We start from the raw sequence: 22,693 nt of genomic DNA on the forward strand, positions 1-22,693 counted from the left end.
TGTCCCCAGAGCTGGAGTCTTTGAAGTTATCAAGCACTAGGCAGCTCTTTTCTTAGGCAATGTATTGGAAATTGAAAGGATGTCCATCAATTTGGCAATGGCTAAATAAATTTTGGTATGTGATAATGATGGGATACTATTGTTCCACAAGAAAAGATGAGCATGATGCTCTCAGAAAAACCTGGAAATTCCTTCATGAACTCATGCCAAGTCAAATGTAATGTATAGAAATTAATAGTAATGTTGTGGGATTATTATGATCATTGGCTATTATTTCTTCTGTACACAGTCTATTCCACTGATCCACAATTTATTTCTTATCTAGTACCAAGTAGTTTTGGTGATTGAAATATATAATATCATTAGAGATCTGGTATTGCTACATTACCGGACTTTGTATTTTTTTTCAAAATTCTCTTGGTATTTGAAAAGTTGGACAAATTTCAAAAATTGTTTTACATGTAACTGTAAAAATAAAATAATAAATACGTGGAAAACAATAAATAGAAAGTATATTTTCACTCAACTATTGTGTTGCTTTGCTTCCATGTATTGTGTGATCTGATTTGGCTAGGACCCCTTCAAACTGTTTTTGTTAATTCTCTTGATATTCTCTATCTCTTATTCTTTCACAAATTCATTCTTGATTAAAATTCAATAATTTTATTTCATATTTATGTAATCTTTTAGTAGTTTTACTGTTACATATTGAAAAATTAAATTAATTTCACAGCTTGTTCATTTTTTATAGTGGCACAACCTATCCATGAGCAATTAACATTTTTTCTAATTATTTAGATTTATCTCTACTTGGGTAAAGAATATTTTATAATTGTCTTCATATCATTCATTTCTGAGCCTTTTCAGGTAGACTCATCAGTATTATATATATATATATATATATATATATATATATATATATATGTATATATATATATATATATTGCAATTAGTTTAGGTGGATTTTCTCTTTCTATCACTACTAACTAGATTTTGTTTGAAATACTGCTCATTTATGTATGTTTTATATCCTACAAATTTGTTGAAATTTTCATTTGCTTTAATTCTTTTTTTAAACATTACTCTTTATAAATCATTACGTTATCTGCAAAAAATGTTAAGTATATTTCTTCTTGCCTATACTTCTTACTTTAATTTCATTTTCCCCCAGATTTTATTGTTATAGCTAGCATTTCTGGTACTACATTGAGTAGAAGTGGTCATCCGTGTTTTATCTTTTATTTTATTTAAACAACTTCTAGTTTATTCCCATTAAAAATAATGCTACTTCTTAGTTTTAGAGGTATATTGCTTACATTCTAAGGAAAGATGATAGAAATATACATACATACATATATATATGTGTGTGTGTATATGTACTTATAAATATTTGGCCATATTTGAATATATATACATCTATCTATCTATCTGTGTGTGTGTGGGGGGGGGAGGAGGTAACATGCTTTCTTCAGTCTTTAACAGGAATAGATGTTGTTTCCTATTACCAAAATTCTTTTATGTTTCAATTGATATAATTAAATTTTTGTTCTTGTCTTTGGTATGTTTATATTTTTACTAATATTGTACAAACCTTGGTTTCTTGCTATAAATTTGACTTATTCATAGGTTAAACTTTTGTGATTCATTGTTATGATTTACCTGATAACATTTTATTATTTTTACATTAATAGCTATTAGAGAAATTGTTCTTTAGTTTTCCTTCTCTGTTTTTACTCTTTGAGATTTACATATCAAAATAATATTTGTGTCATAAAATGAATTTAAAAGGAATATTTTTTCAATAAAAAATAGTCTAGTGCATTAGAATTAATGTTTGACAGAATTCAGTTATAAATCAATCTGTTCCTGAGGCTATTTCTTTGATAAGCCATTTATGGCTTGCTCAATTTCTTTTCCAGAGCTTAGGTTATTTACTTTCTCTATTGTTTAGTTATTCCAAACATTTTCTGTCCTTGTATATGTCTGTCTACTTCATTTATGTTGTCAGCTTTATTGGCACATAATTGGTTGAAATTGTTCCCAATTTATTCCTTTATAATTATGAATTTTAACATTGGTAATTTCTTTTAAAAAACATTCATTTGCTAATAGCTCATTTATTTTATGTTTTGTTTAAACAGCTTATAGTTTTTGTTTTAATTCAATATTTTTTTCAGTTCTTAAAATCTTCATTATCTTCAGTATTTCTATTTTTATGATTACCTGCTTTTTTTTTTTAAGTTGTTGATTTTCCAGGGTTTTTTTTTTTTTTTTAAGTTACATGTCTCAATAGTTCATCTGCTATTTCTCTATTTACTGCTGAAAAAGTATACAAAAATAAAATTTTCCCTATGTTGTGTATTGGATGCATACACAAAATTTTAATATGTCGCATTACTATAATTATCTTCTAAGAAATTGTTAATTCATCCTATCATTTGTTCTCTGAATTATTCCATCAAAATTAAATTTTAAAAACCCAATTTACTCATTGGACAACCCTTTATCTCATTATCATCTGTAAAAGAAACATTTAATATTTCTGCTTTCTTCAGGTTTGTGTCCCAATACATGGTCATTTTTTTTTTTTTTTTGTCAAGATGCCATACACAGTAAACATATAAGCACATTCCTTTCTATTTATCTTTAATAATTCCCAGAGATCTAGCATATATAATGACCACATTAGCACCCTGAATACCTTAGAATCAGCAGGAGTCAGGATAAGCAAAAGTCCTTGATCTTTATTCTTGGTCTTTAGAGATAGGATTGAATTGGATGGAAGCAAAATTTCCTCTACCTTCCTATTTCGTCTCCCACCCAGAAGTGACCCTTGCTAGTCTTACTCCACCCCCTAGTCCTTCCTACAATTCTTTGTATATACCAATTATTGAGCCAGCACAGGATAGTGGGACCTGCCATTTTCAAAGCATATGCTAAGAGAGTATTGTCCAATCAGTAATTTGCCTTAAGTGCTCGGATGTCCAAGTACATCGGCTCAGTTTCAGCTCATTACAAGCATATCTAATTTCTAAAATTCTATTAAGGTTCTTCACCTCTCTTTTGTTTATTTTTGGTTACATTTATTGATTTGTCTAGGCCTAAATAATAAAATTAAAGTGTACTATTTTTTCCCTATAACACATTTAGTTTTCCTTTAAGTTTATATGAGTGCACGTTCATTTGAGGCATATATATTTCATATTGATATTCATCCACTGTCTGTGGTACTTTTAGAAAAATGTATTTCTCTTTTTATCTGCTTAGTTTATTTTAACTATTGTTGCGAGATAATGATGTTCAGCCTCCTTTTTTACTTGAAAACATATTAGATTTTGCTCCAACTCATTCTTTGAAATTTATATGCATTCTTCTGTTTCAAGTGATTTTTTAAATTATAAATGACATACTATTTGATTCTGCTTTCCAATCCTTCTTCTATATTCTTCTAATGTGATTGCAATTGCATATTTTCCTCCACTCTACTCTCTATTTCTTTTCTTTCTCATTTTCTCATCTCTTCATTATAAAGAAGATTGGTAAGAGAGGAGTAAGCTCAGTACACAGGGCCTGAAACTATATTCAATTTTGCTGAATAGTTTATTCTTTGTTGTAAATCTATATATAATATCATCAGAAATTTCATATATCAAATTTTTCTTCACTTTATAATGCTGGCTATTCAACCTTGTTTAATTCTTTTTATGGCTTCTTATAATTGAATTCTTTCCTGCTGGTTGCTTCCAGTATTTATTTTTTGATTCTGAATTTGGGGCATATATTCTTAGAAATTTTTTACTTAGAAATGGGAGGTAAATAATGGATTGTTTCTAATTACCCCCTTGGTTTTAAGAGATCTCTGAATTTATCTCTTATGATTTATTAAATATGATTTCTCAGAAATATGTATTTATAGAGTTCAGATACTCAAATGACTCTTAAATTTTTTTCTCCTCAAACTATTTTCCAGATCAGTTTTGTGTTTTGATTTGCTTTTGGGGAGGTTATAGCTTATATTTTTTTTCTTGTTTTGTTTAGTCTTTTGACTTTACTATTTCTTGTGGTCTCTTGAAATTATTTATTTCTTCTTGATCAAGTCTCCTTTTAAGGAGATTTTAATTGTATTTACATTCTCCCAGGATATTTTTTTTTCCTCTGTTTGCACTGTTGTTTTTTTTTTTTAATAACTTTTTATTGACAGAACCCATGACAGGGTAATTTTTTTTACAACATTATCTCTCTTTTTTAATATTTTATTTTATTTTATAATAACTTTATATTGACAGAATCCATGCCAGGGTAATTTTTTTTTACAACATTATCCTTTGCACTCATTCTGTTCCGATTTTTCCCCTCCCTCCTTCCACCCTTTCCCCTAGATGGCAAGCAGTCCTATATATATTAGATCTGTTGCAGTATATCCTAGATACAATATATTTTGCAGAACCGAACAGTTCTCTTGTTGCACAGGGAGAATTGGATTCAGAAGGTAAAAATAACCCAGGAAGAAAAACAAAAATGCAAATAATTCACATTCCTTTCCCAGTGTTCTTTCTTTGGATGTAGCTGCTTCTATCCATCATTTATGAATTGAAACTGAGTTAGGTCTCTTTGTCAAAGAAATCCCCTTCCATACAACATTATCTCTTGCACTCACTTCTGTTCCAATTTTTCCCCTCCTTCTCTCCACCTCCTCCCCCAGATGACAAGCAGTCCTATACATGTTAAATAGGTTACAATATATCCTAGATACAATATATGTGTGCAAAACTGAACAGTTCTTTTGTTGCACAAGGAGAATTGGATTCAGAAAGTATAAATAACCCAGGAAGAAAGACAAAAATGCAAGCAGTTTATATTCATTTCCCTGTGTTCTTTCTTTGGGTGTAGTTGCTTCTGTCCATCCTTGCTCAATTGAAACTGAGTTAGATCTCTTTGTCGAAGAAATCCACTTTCATCAGAATACATCCTCATATAGTATCGTTGTTGAGCTATATAATGATCTCCTGGTTCTGCTCATTTCACTTAGCATCAATTCATGTAAGTCTCCCCAATCCTCTCTGTATTCACAGGATAAAATTTTGTACTTCTTGTCCTATCAATTCTCCCAAAACTTTTAGCTCTCATGCTTTTCTATTATTACTATTATTTAGTTTTTAAAAAACATTTTAGGAGGATTCTGGGAAGGTGGCAGAGTAGATTGGTAAATTTCAATCTCTCCAAATTTCCCCCACAAGTAGAACAAATTTGCACCTTAACTTGAACGTAGAATTGTGAAAAATAAAGAAAATTTGGGGCAAAACAGGGGTCCTTCTAGTATAACCAAATAAAATCTGAAAAAAGGCTCCAGGATAGGATTAACCCAAGTGAGTGCAAACACCTCCTGGCTAGCTCCAGAGTAACACAAAGTGGAGAGTTCAGGGGTGAACTGGGTGTGGCTGGAGCCTCAGAAGGAAAACCAGAGACTTTTGCCTCCTAGACTATTTGTAGAATCTGGATCTGAGTCTCAGTTTATTGGGAACGCCAGGCCCAGCTCTGCTGCAGAGATGCAGCCCTGGGAGAGAAGGAATCAGCACCTAGTGAGTGCAGAAGCAGCAGGGCAGAGACACTGTTGGCTGTGGGCACTTGCTGAAGGGTGGAGGTCTTGTTTTAGGGTTCCTGGTCAGAGTGGAGAGCTGAAGGGAAGCTTGAAGCACTATCCCCTGACTCCAGGATTAGAGATGCTTACAATAATACCTCATTAAAAATGCACTGCAAAAAACAAACAAACAAACAAACAAAAAATCATAGAAACCTACTATGGGAACAGGGAAGACTAAGGTTCATCTTCAGAGGAGGACACTGAAGTACAAAATATTTTTACCCAAAGAGAAACATGAAATGGCTCCCATTTAGAGAGATTCTATAAAAGAAATCAAAAAAGAATTTTAAAAAAATCAAATTAGAGACATTGAGGAAAAACTAAAAAACAAAAATCCAAGAAAAACAAGATTGTGAAAATAAAAGTTAACCAAGTAGAAAAGGAGTTAAAAGTCTCAAAGATGAAAATAATTCTTTGAAATTAGAATTAGGCAAGGGGAAGTCAATGAAGCTATGAGAAACTAAGAAATAACAAAACAGATTATAAAGAATGACAAAATGGCAGCTAAATGACACAGCAGAATAGAAATGCAGTTCTGAAGTCAGGAGAATTTGAGTTCAAATCTAACCTCAGGTACTTAATACTTCTTACCTGTATGTGACCCTGGGCAAATCACTTAACCCCCAATTACCTCAGCAATGGAGAATTGAGTAACTATAGGAATAAGGACAACTGAGTTTACCCTCAGAAAATAAAACAAAATGTGAAACATCTTTTAAGAAAAATGACAGATCTGAGAACATATCAAAAAGAAAAAATGTAAAAATGATTGGACTGCCTGAAAGTTGTGAACAAAAAAAGAACTTTGAGCAATAATGCAGGAAATAATACAAGAAAATTGTCCTGGAGTGAGGGTCATGATGGGAAAGTCAAAATAGGAAAAAAATCCATCAATCACTAACTCAATGAGATCATTTATGGAAAACACATATGAATATTATTGCCAGATTTTGAAACCCCCAGATCAAAGAGAAAATTTTACAAGAAACAAGAAAAATGAAATAATTCAGATAAACTTGAGCTACAATTAAAATTATTCAGAACTGCAGCAGATATAATAAAAGACTGTGGATCCTGAAATCACACTTACTGACAATCAAAAGAACTACATCTGTGGTTAAAAATATCATATCCAACAAAATTATACCTAATATTAAATGAGAAAAATTGGATATTCAACAAACTTCCAGATTTTCAGGACTTTCTATCAACCAAATCCAAATTTAATAGAAAATTTAACATATTAGAGCCATTATCAAAGATTAATTTCAAGGAACTCACATGGATAAATTGTTTATGTTTTTTTTTTAAAGGGAAATCTATAACATATGTAGAAGATTGACAACAATAGGGTAGCTCAAAAGAAAGTCTGGCAGAAATAAGATAAAAATAGTAATGATAGTATACAAATGAAGTGCAGAAGTGAAGAATGGACACAGAGGCATTAAAGGGAAGAGGAGCATAGTTCTATAAACTTACTCACACAACAAATGGGTTTGCTTAATAAGCAACATGACAGTCATAACATGAAGAGGTAGCACTCTTCAAAATCTATAAAGAAATGAGAGACTGGGATTGATGAATGGTGAAGCAAAGGGTGTGGAAAGAGACAAGGGAGGGATCCATGGATGCTGAGAGGTTAAATAATGGCAAGGCAAGTTAAGGAGCAGAATTAAAGCAAAGTCAGCAGGAATAGGAAAGATATGTGTGTATGTGGGTTGTGTGTGTATGTGTGTGTTTATCTCTATATGTACAAAAGTACACATAAATATATTTTTTCTAAACTATAGCTTACTTGGGAGTATGGGGAGAATGAAAGTGGGGACAAAGAATAAAGTAAATAATGTGTGCAGCAGAGATCAAAAGAATAATTTACAGGGAAGTAAAGAAAAATGGACATTCATGAATATAATTCATATATATATATATATGTGTATATATATATGTATACACACACACACACACACACATATATATGTATGTATGTATGTATATACACTTTCTTGATCTGGTAATTTGTTGTTATATGATTTGAATCCTCCCTGATGTTCTGCTAGGCACACAATGTTGTACTCTTTTGTTTTATTTTATTTTGTTTTGTATTCATTTTCTCTTTTTCTGTTTTTCTTATTGTTTGTTTGTTTTTTAATAAAAAATAGGAATAACAAAAAAAAATTTACTCTTTAAAAAAACATTCTTGATTCAGCTCCTCCAGGAATTTTGGGTATATTTTGCCTAAGATTTCTCTTTCTCTAGGACTTTACTTGCAGATGTTTTAGCATCTTTCATTCTTCTGAATTTGTGTTTTAAGACATCCCCATCATCCCAATATCTCCTTATGGTGATATTCTTTTGTTCTTTTGTTTTATATTGTTTTTCCTTTCAGTTTATATCCTAACTTAGAATTTAATTTTAGGGCTTCACTCAATACACTTCTTATAAGATTTTTTGGACTGAGCTTTTGTCTCAGCCCAAATGCATCATTTTTTTTTTTTTTGAGGCCTAATTCATTTTTTAAAAATTATATATTATTTTACCCTAAGATCTTAGGGATAGCTCAAGTTGAGGATCAATGCTCTCAAAGTAGTCTTATTCAGAGCAAAGTCCCCATCGCTAAGTTTTAATGATTCTAAATCTTGATCCAACTATGTACAATACTCCTGTCAGCTTGCCTTGTCTGGAATTGACAGTTTTAGTGGACTGCTTGCTGCTAGACTGAGCCACTATCAAAAAGTTGGAAAGCTCTGCATGTACAAAGTGATCCAATTTCAGTTTCCATTTTGTTCCAGGACTCCTGCCCCATTTATTTATTTGCTGTAAACTTCAGACTTGCCTAAAGGATAGAAATAAGCACCTGGTAGATTACGGAGATCAGAACCACATAGCAAATGTTTTCTTCTGCACTTTTTCCTTTTTCAGTACAAAGCACAAGATCCTTAATCACTGCACCATAGGATACCCTACATTCACAGAAATTCCTTTCTTAGTCTGCTGTGTTCTGTGATCCAAATTTTTGGTATTTGTATTGTATCTGTTTCTGCAGACTGCACATAATGGGACCTCTCTAATGAGTCTGGATCACTCTCTTTCCCTGGTGCATTGCATCATTATGCCCTGGAATGATCCATATGACATGCCTTGGCCATGGACTCCTAGAGTTCACAGAAATTTCTGTCTCCTATGCCAATCTTGCCTAGAAAAATGATTTACTGTATTTTTTTCCTTCTGTTTCCCTCGGTACATATTCTAGATCCTTATGAAGACATGATTTGGGAGGATCTGGGCTTTAATTTTCTGAGATACTCTGCCATCTTGCATCTGTCCCCTTTGTACTCATCACCAGAGTTTTTCAAATAAAATTCCAAAGTATATTATAAATTATAAATAGATGTACCAACCCATACCAGTCATCTTAATCACTCATTTTTTTACTTAATCATGATGCATGATAATTGTATATTTAGTCACTTTATTTGATAATATGAAATTGCTTTCCAAAATTATTTTAGTACCAGCAATGCATTAGTAGTCCACGACCTCTCCAACACTGTTGACATTTTTTTTTTCATTTTTGCCAATTTTCAATGTGCAAAATGGAACTTCAGAAATTTTTTTAAATTTGCATTTCTCTTATTGTTAATGATTTAGAACATTATTTCATATGGTTGTGAATATTTTGCAATTCTTTTTGAGAACTGTTTATTCATAGTTTTTGACCACTTATCTGTTAGGGCATGACTCAGCAGTTTCTCCAAAACAAAGCAAATAAACCTACTACAACAACAAATAGTTCTTTGACTTACCATTTACTCAAAAAACGTACAGTAAAGTCAAAAGACAAAAAAAAAAAAAAAAAAAAAAAAATCCTTTTAAACTACCAAAATTCAATGGTGTAAAATTACATTATAAATAACTCCTCCACCTTAAAGAGGATCTTTCTCTTTCAATAGGTTTCTTTTGTTATGCCACAGTTCTTTTTAACTGTCCAGACTCAGTTTCCCTACATTAGTTTCCCTTGTCTCAGTTTCCTTAACTGTTCTGTCTCAATCCCCTAAGTTGTAAAACCCCGCTCTGGTCTGACTGAGGACCATTTGCTCTAAGGTTATAAATTGTTAGCAAGATAAGCAAGAGAGTAGACCTCCTGACTCTTTTCTGTCCTCAAGAATTTACAATATCCCTCTAAAATATTCCAATATACCTCACTGATATCTTTATCTCTGTCTATTCAGACATCCTGTTTCTGGGTTTTTTTGGATTTATGGCCTCCCCTATCCTGACAGAAGTTTTCCCATGCTTCTTACCCCTTCCTTTGTTTAGAGAAAAGATATTTAAGAAGTTGGGGTTCCTCCATTCATTGGCTGGAAACTGGATGCTGGATGCTGGTCTTTGGGATGACAGTCTCCTCCAGCCCTGGGATCAACATGGATTCCTTAGTCCCAGTATATCTTTATCTCTGTCTGACTGGATAATTTGAGATGAGAGTCCTGTCCAGTCAATTATGCTCTCCCATTAATAAAATATTTAAAAACCTCTCTAATCTCTCTCCTGCCTCAGTTTCTCTGGCATTACACTTTGAGGCAGTTTAGGTGATTTGTCCTGCTAATAATATTCTTAGCAGGACAAATTCTTCTCATCTGGAACTAAGTAAATCTTATAGTATTTAGCATTCTTTTTCTACAGAAAAAAAAAATTAAACAAACAAAAACAAAATAAATAAAAAAGCCTTTCTCATCAGAAAATTTAATAACTTCTGGCCAGTTTGAAGGACAATTGAGTTTTAAGGAAGTACATTAGAGGAACTCTGAATAAATAAACAACTTAGAAAAAGCTTAAATTACCTGAGTAGAAGTCACAGGCTTAATACTACAAGTTACTTTGGAAGTATCTATCACTGCCAAATGTAAAAATTATGTAAATTCAATAACAAGAGTTTACTGCAGTTATCCTTAAGGTAATTCTCCATTTTCTCCATTAGCAGCTCTGTTTGGTTTCAAATCCCTGGAACATTATCTCTAATGTGTTTTTTTTTTTTTTTCCCATAGAAATCTTTCCAAAAATATACTATTAATGAGAATCTGTGTGCTAGTTGGGCTTGCCAAATGGCTTTTATCCTCTTCCTTTAAAAAAAAAAAAAAAAGTATTTTTCTTCTTTTTAGGTTGAGAATGGGGGAACCTTTGGAAATTAGGATAATATAAAAATTAAATATATCATCAATTAAAGTTAGATTTAAAAAAAGAAAATCTTTCTGATATGTGTCATGTTTCATGTGTCAGCTATCAGGTAGAATTTAGCTTATTTTAACTCTCAATCAATCATCATTGATTATCATTATCATTAATTATAATTATGTTATTATTATTATTATTATTATTATTATTAGGCTACTAGTTCAGGAAAACACATATGTTTGGTTTTGTGAATCAATCATTTCAATCAGACAGTTTTCTGCCTAAACGTAGAATACAGTATGCAGATAATTTCTGGGGTGTAATTTCTAAAAATTAATAAATGAATTAAAGGTGAAAGCTACATCACCAATATTATTTTTCTTCACTTCAACCATCAGTGTCTTTATAATTTCAACTTGTTTCTTTTTAGCAGCATTAAAAACATTCCCATAGCACCAGGAATCACTTAATACTTGTAGTTCAATTGCTTACATAGCTTAATGGGAACACAGCCTAGACTTGAGGATTTTTGCCACTATTAGAGATCTATTTCAATTTCTCAATGTTATACATAAGTGAGTATATGGTTCTTTGGCTGACTTCCTAGTTCTGAGCAGTGCCAGATTCTTGGGATTCTCCTAGGCTGCCTTTTTTATATTCACTAATTTATTTATCATTACCCTGTTTTAATCTCCAAGATAAGTTTTAAGTATTTGAAAGTACTGGTCCATTCTTGATAAAAACATTTTAAAGAAAATTTAGGTTAATGAAGTCATACAAATAAGGGTTATATATTGCCTTTCAATAGGCATTTATTTAGTGACTGGGCAAGATAAATTATTCTTTACACAATAAATCTTCACCATTCAAAGACAACTTTAACCATTTGGAATGCAGGAACAAATGACAAAATAAATAAAAATGATCCCTAAATAGCCAAAAGAAAAATTACAAAGTTTATTCATGTATTTTAATTTTAGGAGAAACTTTGAGGCTTTTGTTCAGCTCTTAGTTTCTTTTAATTTAAAAGTTAAAAGAAGCAAATTAAAGGTTGGAAAAGAATACTAGAGAAATGGACATTAACAAGTCCAAGAAAAGACAGTCACAAGAGCTTATTCAGTTCTTACTATATGCCAGACATTTTGATAAATAATGAAAAAATAAAAAGCAAAAACATGGTTCTCAACTTCAAGAAACTTAACATTATAAAGGGAGGGAGAACTTGCAAATAATAAAACATGTAAGCTATATCTGGTGTAAATATGTCATATTCGAGAGAAGGCCCTAATAGGTGTTGAAATAAAAGACCACAAAAAGTTTCCTTTCAGTACCTAGAATTTAAACTGAGGTTTGAGAAAGGTCAGGGAAGCCAGGAAGCAGAGTTTATGAGAGAGCATTTCACATATGGAGAACAACCAGTGAAAAGGTATGAAATCAGTAGATTAAATATTATACTTGAGGAACTGCCTATAGTTGGTTGTGGAGAACATGGAGGGAGAAAAATGTAAGAAAACTGGAACTGTATAAAGAGGCCATGTTGTGAAAAAACTTAAATGCTAATGAGAAAGTTTTATATTCATTCCTGACAGTGAAAGGGAACCACTGGAATTTATCAAATAGGAGAATCAGTGTAGTCAGACCTATACTTTTGGAAAATTACTTGGGCAACTAAGTGAAAAATAGATTGAATTGGGGCTAAACAAGTTGGGAGAGAATAAACAGCTTTTGCAATTATACAGGTAAAATGTAACAAAGGCTTATACCAGGATGAGTGGAAAGAAAGAAGTGTATATGGAAATGATGTTGTGAAGGCTGAAATGACAAAACTTGACAATAAGGTTAATACAGGGTAAAAATGATATTGATTTTTCAATCATAAGTGACTGGGAAAATATTGATGCCTTGCCTAATAGTATTAAAGTTGAGAGGGGTGGAAGGTAAGAATGAGGGAGGTTAATGAGCTCTTTTGGGGGCACATTGAGTTTCAGATATACATACATACAGTTTAAGAAGTCCAAAAGTTAGTTAGTAAAGCAGGACTATAGGTCAGGAGAGATACTAAGGCTAGATATGTAGATCTGTAAATCATTGGCACAGAAATGATCATTGATGAGGCCTATGAGATCATCAAGTGAAATCTTTAAAATAGAAGGAGAAATGAATGGGGCCCAGAACAGACCTTGAGGCACAGAATTAAATTTTTATTTGATGAGGAGGAGGATTGAGAAAAGTGTGTTAGATTTGAAAATTAAGAAGATATTGGTAACTTTAGAGAAAGAAGCTTCAGTTGAATAAAGAGTTTGGAATGTAGATTTGCAAAGGGATTAGAAAGGAGAAAAGACGTGTGTGTGTGTGTGTGTGTGTGTGTGTGTGTGTGTGTGTGTGTGTGTGTGTGTATGTGTGTATGGTAACCACAAAAATGAAAAAAAAAAATCTGAGCTATCTCTGATTAGAGATAAATATTATTCCACTCCTAATAACTGCTAAGAAATCACTTTATTATACAATACTGTAATAGATTTCATAATAAAGATTCTGAATAATTAATAAAATATTTAATTCTATTCCTGATAATTTGCTTAAGTTGGCAAGTATACAATTTACTTTAGGAAAACTTCCGTTCAAAATGTTCTAAAACAATTTGTTGAGGTGTTGATGGTGGTTTTTGTTAAAGTTTTGATTTTTAAAAAGATTAAGCTTCAAAATTCCCTCTCTGATTCTCATGTAATAAAGAACTGATCTTTATGAATTTATAATGTGTATGCCTTAGGAAATCACCTCCTTACACATTTTAATTTCTAATTGAGGTTAAAATGAATATTGCATATGTGTGAATGCATCATCCCAGAAAGAGATTAATATTCTTCTTCACTTAATCTCATTGTAAGATATCTCTTTCATGCCCTTCACACGCTATATTCCATTCCTTTCATTAATAAATTGGAAGAAATTATTAATTCAGTTTTGCTTTCTACTATTGTGGCACTGCTTTTTTTAATTTTTTAAATATCAACGTCTTTATTTTTTTTCTTTAATTTTTGAGACTATATTTCTTTGCTCTTCCCAGTTTGAAAATTAAGTGATCACTCCCAAGCCCAATCTCACTACTGATTGGCATGGGAGCTTTTTTTTTCTGCTCCATTTCTGACATCAGTCAGTTGAATCCTCTTTAGGAAATCTTGTGGATACTTCCACATCTGTAGGAATGTTTTGTGTGGACACAGCTAAGCGTATTGCAGCTAAGAACTCCTAAGTCTAAAGGATACATTAGCTTTATATTTTTTCAACAGTAAGAATTATCATCATGTATCACTATACCTGGTATCTTCCTTCATTCCCAATGAATTTTAAAATAAATTATTTCATAGATACTAACATTTATGCTTTTATAGGTTTCTTACTTTTCTTTAGCATATTTGTAATTATGACTTTAGAAATGAAATTGTAGGTGCAGCGAGGTGGCACAGTAGAGCACCACCCTGAAGTCAGAAGAACATGAGTTCAAATCTGGCCTCAAGACACTTAACACTTCCTGGCTGTGTGATCCTGGGCAAGTCACTTAATCCCAATTGCCTCAGCAAAAAAGAAATAAAATTGTACACACTCATATGTATACATACATAAGCATATATACATATCCATGCATAAACACCAGTATATATGTATGTCTGTGTTTGTACACTTGCCTGTGTTATACTAGGTAAAACAATAAATAGAAAGCTCCACCATCAAGAAAACCTGAGTTTAAGTCTTGACTAATATATATTGATTGCTGGATCCTCATTAAGTCATTTAACCTCTCAGAATATCAAAACAATTATCTAAGTTGTTATAGATTTTCATTAGTTGAAAAGATCCTTCAAGAGGATTTCTTTATATTAAGGAAATCTTAGATCCAAACTGCCCTCTCCTTACAAACAACAACTACTACTACTACTGTCACTATTATTACCACCACCACCACCACCACTACTACTACTACTACTACTACTACTACTACTACTACTACTACTACTACTATACTACTACTACTACAATTACTTCCACATCTCCACTACTTTTTTAACCATTTAAACTGTATGTACAATTAAAATACTATAAATATAATTATGTTTAAATGATAAGAGCTTTGGAGATAAAGAGTATTTCTTTATATCTGTCTTCAAAATCTAGCACAGAATAGACAATTAATGAATGCCTATGGAAATATATGAAAGCTTACTTAGTGTACTTATAAAGTTGTCATAAATTCATAAATGACATAAATACATATATATGTAAGTATATATGTGTGTATAAATTCTTATAAAGTTATAAATCATAAAATGTCAGGCATCAAATATATATTTGTTAGATTGACACTAAACAGACACATATTTAGTTTTGCACTAAATAAATTGCTGATGTCAGTGACTGAAAGATAGCATGGAAGAAGTAGCTTACAGTAGGGTATTTAAAAATTTTTTTTGAAAACATAATAGGCCAGCAGATAGTTGTGTACTTTGTGGGAAACATACTAAGTTGTGTGGACAACATGGTTTGGAAGGGGACTATGACTCTGAACACTCTATTGAATATATGAAGAATTTCTAAATATAATATCCATTTTCTCTCTCTCTCTGTCTCACTCTCTATGTGTGTGTGTATGTGTGTGTGTGTGTGTCTATCTCTGTCTTTCATGCATCTCTTTCTATGTCTCTTTCTTTTTTTCTCTTTCCCACCCCTTGCCAACCACATACATTATTTTCCTCCCTTCTTTCATATGTAGGTGTATAATGCCCAGATATAAGGAAATTGATACATTGGATCTCTTTGTCAAACTGATAAATGTCTATGAACTTTGTATCTTTATTGCATATATATTTATGAATTCTATACTTTGTGAATTCCAGTCCTTTTCCTAAATATTTTTATCCAAACATATTAATATAGATCTTCCAGCATATACAACTATGTTTTAAGTAATGATGTTCTCAAAAAGATAAAAGAATATCTTACTATAAACTATTTCTCTTATGCTCACACTAAATCATTCTGAAGTCAACAGAGTGTATAGTACAATCTGAGAGTGGAATGTTTTTTAAACAAGTCAAAATTTACAACTTTGAAGATAGCTCCTTTCATTTCCAACTTCTCAGCATACACTCTTAATGTTTCTAAAAGAGTTCACACCTATCAATCATTAAATCCATAATGTTCTTTTGTGACCATTTGAAGAAAAATAGAAATTATTATAACAGACATATGAAGAAAGACACTATCTACATCCGGAGAATTAACTGATAAATGTAAGTTTGTAAAAAATCTTCAATCACACACACACACACACACACACACACACACACACACACACACATTTATTTGTGTCTGATGGAAGCCATCTCTAAGATGGAGGAAAGAAATAAAAAGAAGAAATGTACATAATACTTTTGTTTTACATTTGAAAATAGAAAGTTGCATGTAGTAGTTTAAAGATTCATATAACATTATCTTTTTATTATACTGTGCTTTGGAAATGCTTGTTTTATTTCATAAATTAAAAAAAGTTTCTCATATAATCTAATATTTATTCATTCATTTTTCCTTTCTTCCTAAAAACTTCCATTCTCATACTCACTCACTAAACACACACATACACATACACAAACAGAAAACTTGCATAAGGATAGACAGAAATGAAGTTGAGCACCAAATATATTGATAAATCTTTCCTTCTCAATTCAAAAGCATAAGGGACAATTAGGTAGTGCAATGGATTGAGAGGTGAACCTGGTCAGGAAGACTCATCTTCCTGAATTCAAATCTGGCTTCATACACTTAGTAGTCATGTAATGTTGGGCAAGTCACTAAACCCTATTTGTATTATTTTCTACTTCTGTAAAGTGAACTGGAAAAGGAAATGGCAAACCACTCCAAAGTAATGGAGTCTTGAAGCATCAGATGTGACTGAAATGACTTAATAGCAACAAAAACATTATAATTCTTGAGACTCTGAAATAGCCCCAAATGATCCCAGATGTACATCTCTATAAGCAAGAATATTCTGGGGTACCACAAAGAAGATCCTGCTATAGTACAGTAATATTCTTTGTTGTATACAATTCCCAATTTTCCCCATTACTGTTAAGGGACAGTGTAGGGAAGCAGTTTTTAGCATTTCTTCGTTTTCATGCTTAAAGAGTTATTAGTTGTAACTCTTAGTAAATTCAAAAAGTTATCATGCCATGCTAAATCCACATTCATTCTGAACTTCAATTTACTAGAAGGGAGATTGTGTTCCATTTAGTGAAAATATTTCCAAATTATGTGAACACTTAAGGGCAAATACAATTCTACTATTATATTATAGTGCTCAAGGAAACAAATTAAAAAAATAATAATAAAGCTTCCTTTCACACACAGGGACAAAGCATTTCTGTTCATTTATTTATTCCCAAACTTTTTCTTCCTACCTACATGTACTTGTTTTTTTTTTTTTTTCCTACATGTACTTGTATGGGATATCACATACCCTCTGTGATATCTGTATGATTACATTAAATAATATTTATCTATAACAACAAATTTTATTGTAAAATTAGTTCATTTATTCTGATGTTTTAAAGCCAGCTGTATTTTGCATTCTTATATATAGATATGGGGATACATCCATAGGGAAATAGAATTGGGTTGGTTTGGCTGTTTTGTTTGTTTTGTTTTGTATTTAAACTTTAAGTCTTCCTGTTAATCCCATGTTCCATAGGAAGCCCACCCTTAACAGCCAAATAATCCCACTTACTGAAAATACTCGTGATGACTTGGTAATCTTTTTCTGCATTATTCAAATGAATTTTCCATTGAAACTTGCTGGAAAAAAATAACAAATTTGATCCTTAATGAAAATCATGAAAAAATTTACATACTCTGTGGAAATCTAGGTGGGTTGTCATTGACATCTGAGAGTGTAATATTGACGGTGGTGGATCCTGAAAGGCCTCCAACTTGCCCAGCCATGTCTTTGGCTTGAATGACCACAGAGTAGTGCTCTCTGGCTTCCCTGTCCATATTATGCAAGGCTGTCCTTATAACACCTGTAATATATAAGAAAGAGAGAGAGAGAAGGAGAGAAAGAGAGAGAGAGAGAAGGAGATAGACAGAGACAGAGACAGAGAGATGTAGGAGAAGAAGGGAAGGACAGGAAGAGGAAAGAGAGAGATCAATATTAATTAAACATTTACATGTATGTCCTCTAAAATAAATGCCTTTGATGTAATCTACTTAGCCGATACCAATAAGCATCTGTCCCAATAAGTCTCTTATGCAAATAGCTAAATATGTTCTTCAAAACATTCTATGACAAAATTTGCTTTAAGTTACTTTTTAGAACGAAATTCACCAATGGCAAGTGAAGATGTATCCCAAATGTTTGTTGCTTTTACTAGATTGCTTTAAAAAGTCAGAGAACTTAACATCATCATCATCATCATCATCATCATATGATTATTCAATCATTAATTGCAGATTTCAGCTCAAAACTTCCTCTCTTGTGGCTAAAGACTCTGATTGTTGCCAGATCCAGCTCCACTGCACAAATAATCATTTCCTTGTTGTATTATCATCATGTATTTACCTATCCCCCATTTTCAAACAGTTTCTGAGGTGAGTAATCAAATCAATGTTTTCTTTCCTAGAACGAACATGCCCTTTTACATCACAAGCCATTCTATTGACTTTCCCGATCCAAACCCACCTCCTTGGCTAGATCAATATATGGATGGATAGATAAATAGAGAAATAAATAGAGAGATAGATAGATAGATAGATAGATCTAACTATAGACATAGATAAAGTCTCTATACACATGAAGTTTTCTCCCTTACTCTGTTTATTTATCTATCTATCTATCTAACTATTTATCTATCGGTCTATGAATTAAGTTGCTTGAGAACAGAGACTTTCTTGCTTGTTCATATTCCTAGTGCTTAATATAGTCATTGTCCCATGATAAGCTCTTAGTATCCTTTCCCTTTCCTTCTTTCTTTCCTTCCTTCCTTCCTTCCTTCCTTCCTTCCTTCCTTCCTTCCTTCCTTCCTTCCTTCCTTCCTTCTTTCCTTCCTTCCTTCTTTCCTTCCTTCCTTCCTTCCTTCCTTCGTCTAGTATGATAGATAGGAGAAAGAAGAGATTAAAAGAAAGAAAATTAGGAAGCTCTTGCAGTAGTCCAAATGAAAGTGAATGACAATTCTTGTTTTGTCAATTAGTCATGCCTGACCCTTAGTAAACAATTTAGCATTTTCTTAGCAAAGTCTCTAGAGTGGTTTGCCATTTCCTTATCTAACTCATTTTGCAGATAAGAAAAGTGAGGCAAACAGGGTTAGGTGACTTCCTCAGAGTCTCACAGTTAGTAAGTGCCCGATATCATATTTGAATTCGGAAAAATAAGCCTTTCTAAGTTTAGACCAGTATTCTATCTACTGTACCACTTAGCCCAATGAGCATAACATAAAGCTACAGCTAAATGTAAACATGGAAGACTCTTTAAGGTTGCTCTCATTAAAGGGAATACATATCCCAAATGAGAGTTAACGAGGACCTAAATTCAAGTGGTGGCTCTAAGGTTGGAAATGATGAGACCATTTGAGACAGATGGAAGAAGCAGAACAAACATGTTACAACAACTAATTAGATATTAAGGGAAAATTAGAAAGAAGTCTCAAAGATAATTCTGAGATTTCCAACACAGCTGGGAGAAGGATGATGCTATTAACCAAAATGGGGAACTTGTAACAAGGGGCAGCTTAACTCTAAAACATCATTATATTTTCTTGGTCTGAATCTGTACTTTTACAGACTATTTCACCTGATAAAATGTAATCTCTTTAATGGCAGGGACATAATCTTTGACTTTGTATCCCTAATTCTCAGTACAGTTCCTGGAGAACAACAAATAGGCAATAAATACTTTTTGTTTACCTTATCTTATATTTATCTTTGAATAATACTGAATAAGTGTAGTACCAACCAGAGTTTTCAATATATTTTCTTTTTCATTTTATTACAATGACAAACACAAATCCCCTATTATACACATAATGAACAAATTTATCTATTCATACACATTTGTTTTAAAAATCTCAGTAATGTGTGTGTGTTTTTTAGGTCACCTTTATTTCTAAGTATATCCCATGTAACGAAAATAAATAAATGAATGAATGAACAAAAACACATAAATTAATTAAAAATATAAAAGAAACAAAGTAATAAAACAAAACTAATGGGGAAAACACCTATCAAGTGAGAGTAATAATATATGCAAATTTGTCTTTTCTACATCAGAGCCAAGTTTTTAACTGGATATAAAGAAGCTATGTACATACATACACTTTGTATGCATATTTATATGGTTATGTATATATCCAGGTGTTTATGTATCTACATAAATATATATATGAATGAGTATACGACTACACACACACTCATATATATATAACTAGATAGTAATAAAAAGTTGGGCCTGAAGTCATGAAGAGTCATCTTTTTGAGTTAAACTGTGCCTTCCAACAATTAATAGCTGTGTGGTCCTGAGCAATTAATCCCTTTGACTTCCTCATCTGAAAAATGAGCTGGAATAGGAAATGGCAGCCTATTCCAATATCTTTGCAAAGAAAAGTGCTAATGAAGTAATGAATAGTTAGACATGACAAAAACAACATAAGAACTGCAGCAAGTCTACCTATTGAGCTTTCCATCTATCATTCTAATTTTGTAATCATTAAAACATATGAGATCATTTCATTGAAAAGACAAAATTTTTAAAATGTGACATCCCAAGTCTTACTGATTAGATAAAGTTACTACTTAGCATAGTAACTCCTTTAAAGATTTCTCATTTTAAAATATATGTATACATATATATGTATGTGTATATACATACACACACATACATATATATGTCAATGTATATAGTAGTTTTAAGCTCAAGCACCTGAGTCTGCTCCCTTATGCTTAACACACTTGTCTGTTGGAAAGACAACTAAGTTACACATTATTCAGCTTTCAGAATGGCTTACTCATTAAAAAACAAACATACATTAAAAAAAAAAAAAAAAAAAAAAAAACCACCACCACCAATAGCAACAACAAAACTACCATTAATTTGTTACAAAATAATTTTTTTTTTTGGTTTTGTTTGTCAAATAGAAGGGTAGTCCATTTGTTATTTGTTATAAACATTTAAGGCAGAATGCCATAGAGATAGAGACGCAATTCAATCAAATAACTATTTGATTCACTCTCAAATATCCATAAAATTGATTCCAATTTGAAACAATCAGTGAATTCAGCACAGCTGAGAGTGCCATTTGGTGCCAGAGAGCTACTTAGGCCCTTCCTCCACATCTCTAGAACAACCATTTGGAAGTAGAAAAAATTAATTTATCATTTTGTCTCCATGCCATTAAATGACTAATGTTATTTCCACCAAATGACCTGGGTGTTTGGCTATTGTGAAGATAGAGCTTTTGGTATCCAGCAACTAGAATCCTCAGTTATAGACCATTGCAAATATATAACTGTGCAAGTATTATAAAAGTTCATCAGCTTTCCTGAGGCTAAATAGAAATTAAAATCAGGCTTTTCAAAGAATCTTGTAATAATATGATAATGAATGATTAATTTAATTCATGCATATGGAAAAGCCTCAAGGAACTCTACTAAAAAGAATAATGTTTTATCACATATGATAATAACTTAAATAGAAAATTAATTGAAAGAGAATGAGCACGGATTCCCCCTTAAAAAGGACTTCTTTTTTTTTTTTTAGAATTTGAAGAAAACAGAAATGAATTTTCAAAATTTAATACATTGTAAATTGGACTTTCTTTCCAGATAATATAACACTATCAATGTGCATTAAAAAATTGACCTACAAAAGTAAAATGCATCATATTGAAAGGATGCTTTGCAGAATATACATATCTAAAGGGAAATCAATAAATTTAAAGTCAGCAAGTTAAAGGGTTAAAGCAATCTGCTTTCCATGAATGTTGGAATCCTTACAAACTGCTAACTAATTAGAGTTGATCTAATCTTACAAGAAGATTTTGGGCAGAACCTGAAACAAGGTACTAAGTAGGACTAATTAATACAAGGCTTGTGTTTACAACTTTACTCATTGGAGTCCACAAGTATGCCAGCTTCACAAAGTAAACTTTGAACCTTTATGAGTTCACACCTCCCTTGAAGCAATTTGGGCCAGAGAGCACTATGGGAGAAAACCCACAATCCCTCTCTCTCGTATCCCACAATTCCTCCCTCTTGGATAAAAGAAACAGACAGAGGCTCTCGGTCAGATTTTCAGCAGAATTACGCCAGAATTGCATCTCCGAGGCAAGGCAAGAGAGAATACATTTTCTACTTGGCTGGCTGGTCGCAGAGGAGAGTTCAGCTGGACTGGAGAGGAGCGAGTCTGGTGGCAGACAAAGAGTTTTCAGAGGATAAAGCTACGAGTGAGAGTTCAGTGGACAACCAGATTCATCTTCATCTCACACCACTGTGGTTGGTGGCTGGGCTCCTGCACGCCCCCCACTGAGACCAAGCTGGTCTGAAAGACTCACCAGAAAGCTAGCCAAGCTCCAAGAGAAAGAAACAAGAGATTCATTCCATCTCTGTGCTGGTTGGAGGCTGAAGAAAGCAGAGGCAGAGGCTAACGGACAGAACCCTTGGATTTGGAGACATTCGGAGGGCTCTAAGCTAAACTGGCTGTGCTTTGAGAAGAACAAGAACTCCAACATTTGAACTCATAACACATGAAATATGAAAAATATTCATAATTTAAAGAAAAACCCTGTATAATCTATAAATTCTCACTAGTATTTTTAATGGGTAGATAAAAAATTCCACTATAAG

General features: G+C 32.3%; 1 protein-coding gene across 1 annotated transcript in view; it reads right to left on the reverse strand.

The window, feature by feature from the left end:
- Positions 1-22,693, reverse strand: part of CDH18 (cadherin 18) — a 518,729-nt gene that overhangs the window by 173,619 nt on the left and 322,417 nt on the right. Inside the window, exon 5 of the mRNA XM_051969876.1 lies at positions 17,713-17,880. Coding sequence (XP_051825836.1) covers positions 17,713-17,880 — 168 coding nt within the window. The remainder of the gene's footprint in view (positions 1-17,712; positions 17,881-22,693) is intronic.

Source organism: Antechinus flavipes, chromosome 1 (genome assembly GCF_016432865.1).
Source record: "Antechinus flavipes isolate AdamAnt ecotype Samford, QLD, Australia chromosome 1, AdamAnt_v2, whole genome shotgun sequence".
Lineage (NCBI taxonomy): Eukaryota > Metazoa > Chordata > Mammalia > Dasyuromorphia > Dasyuridae > Antechinus > Antechinus flavipes.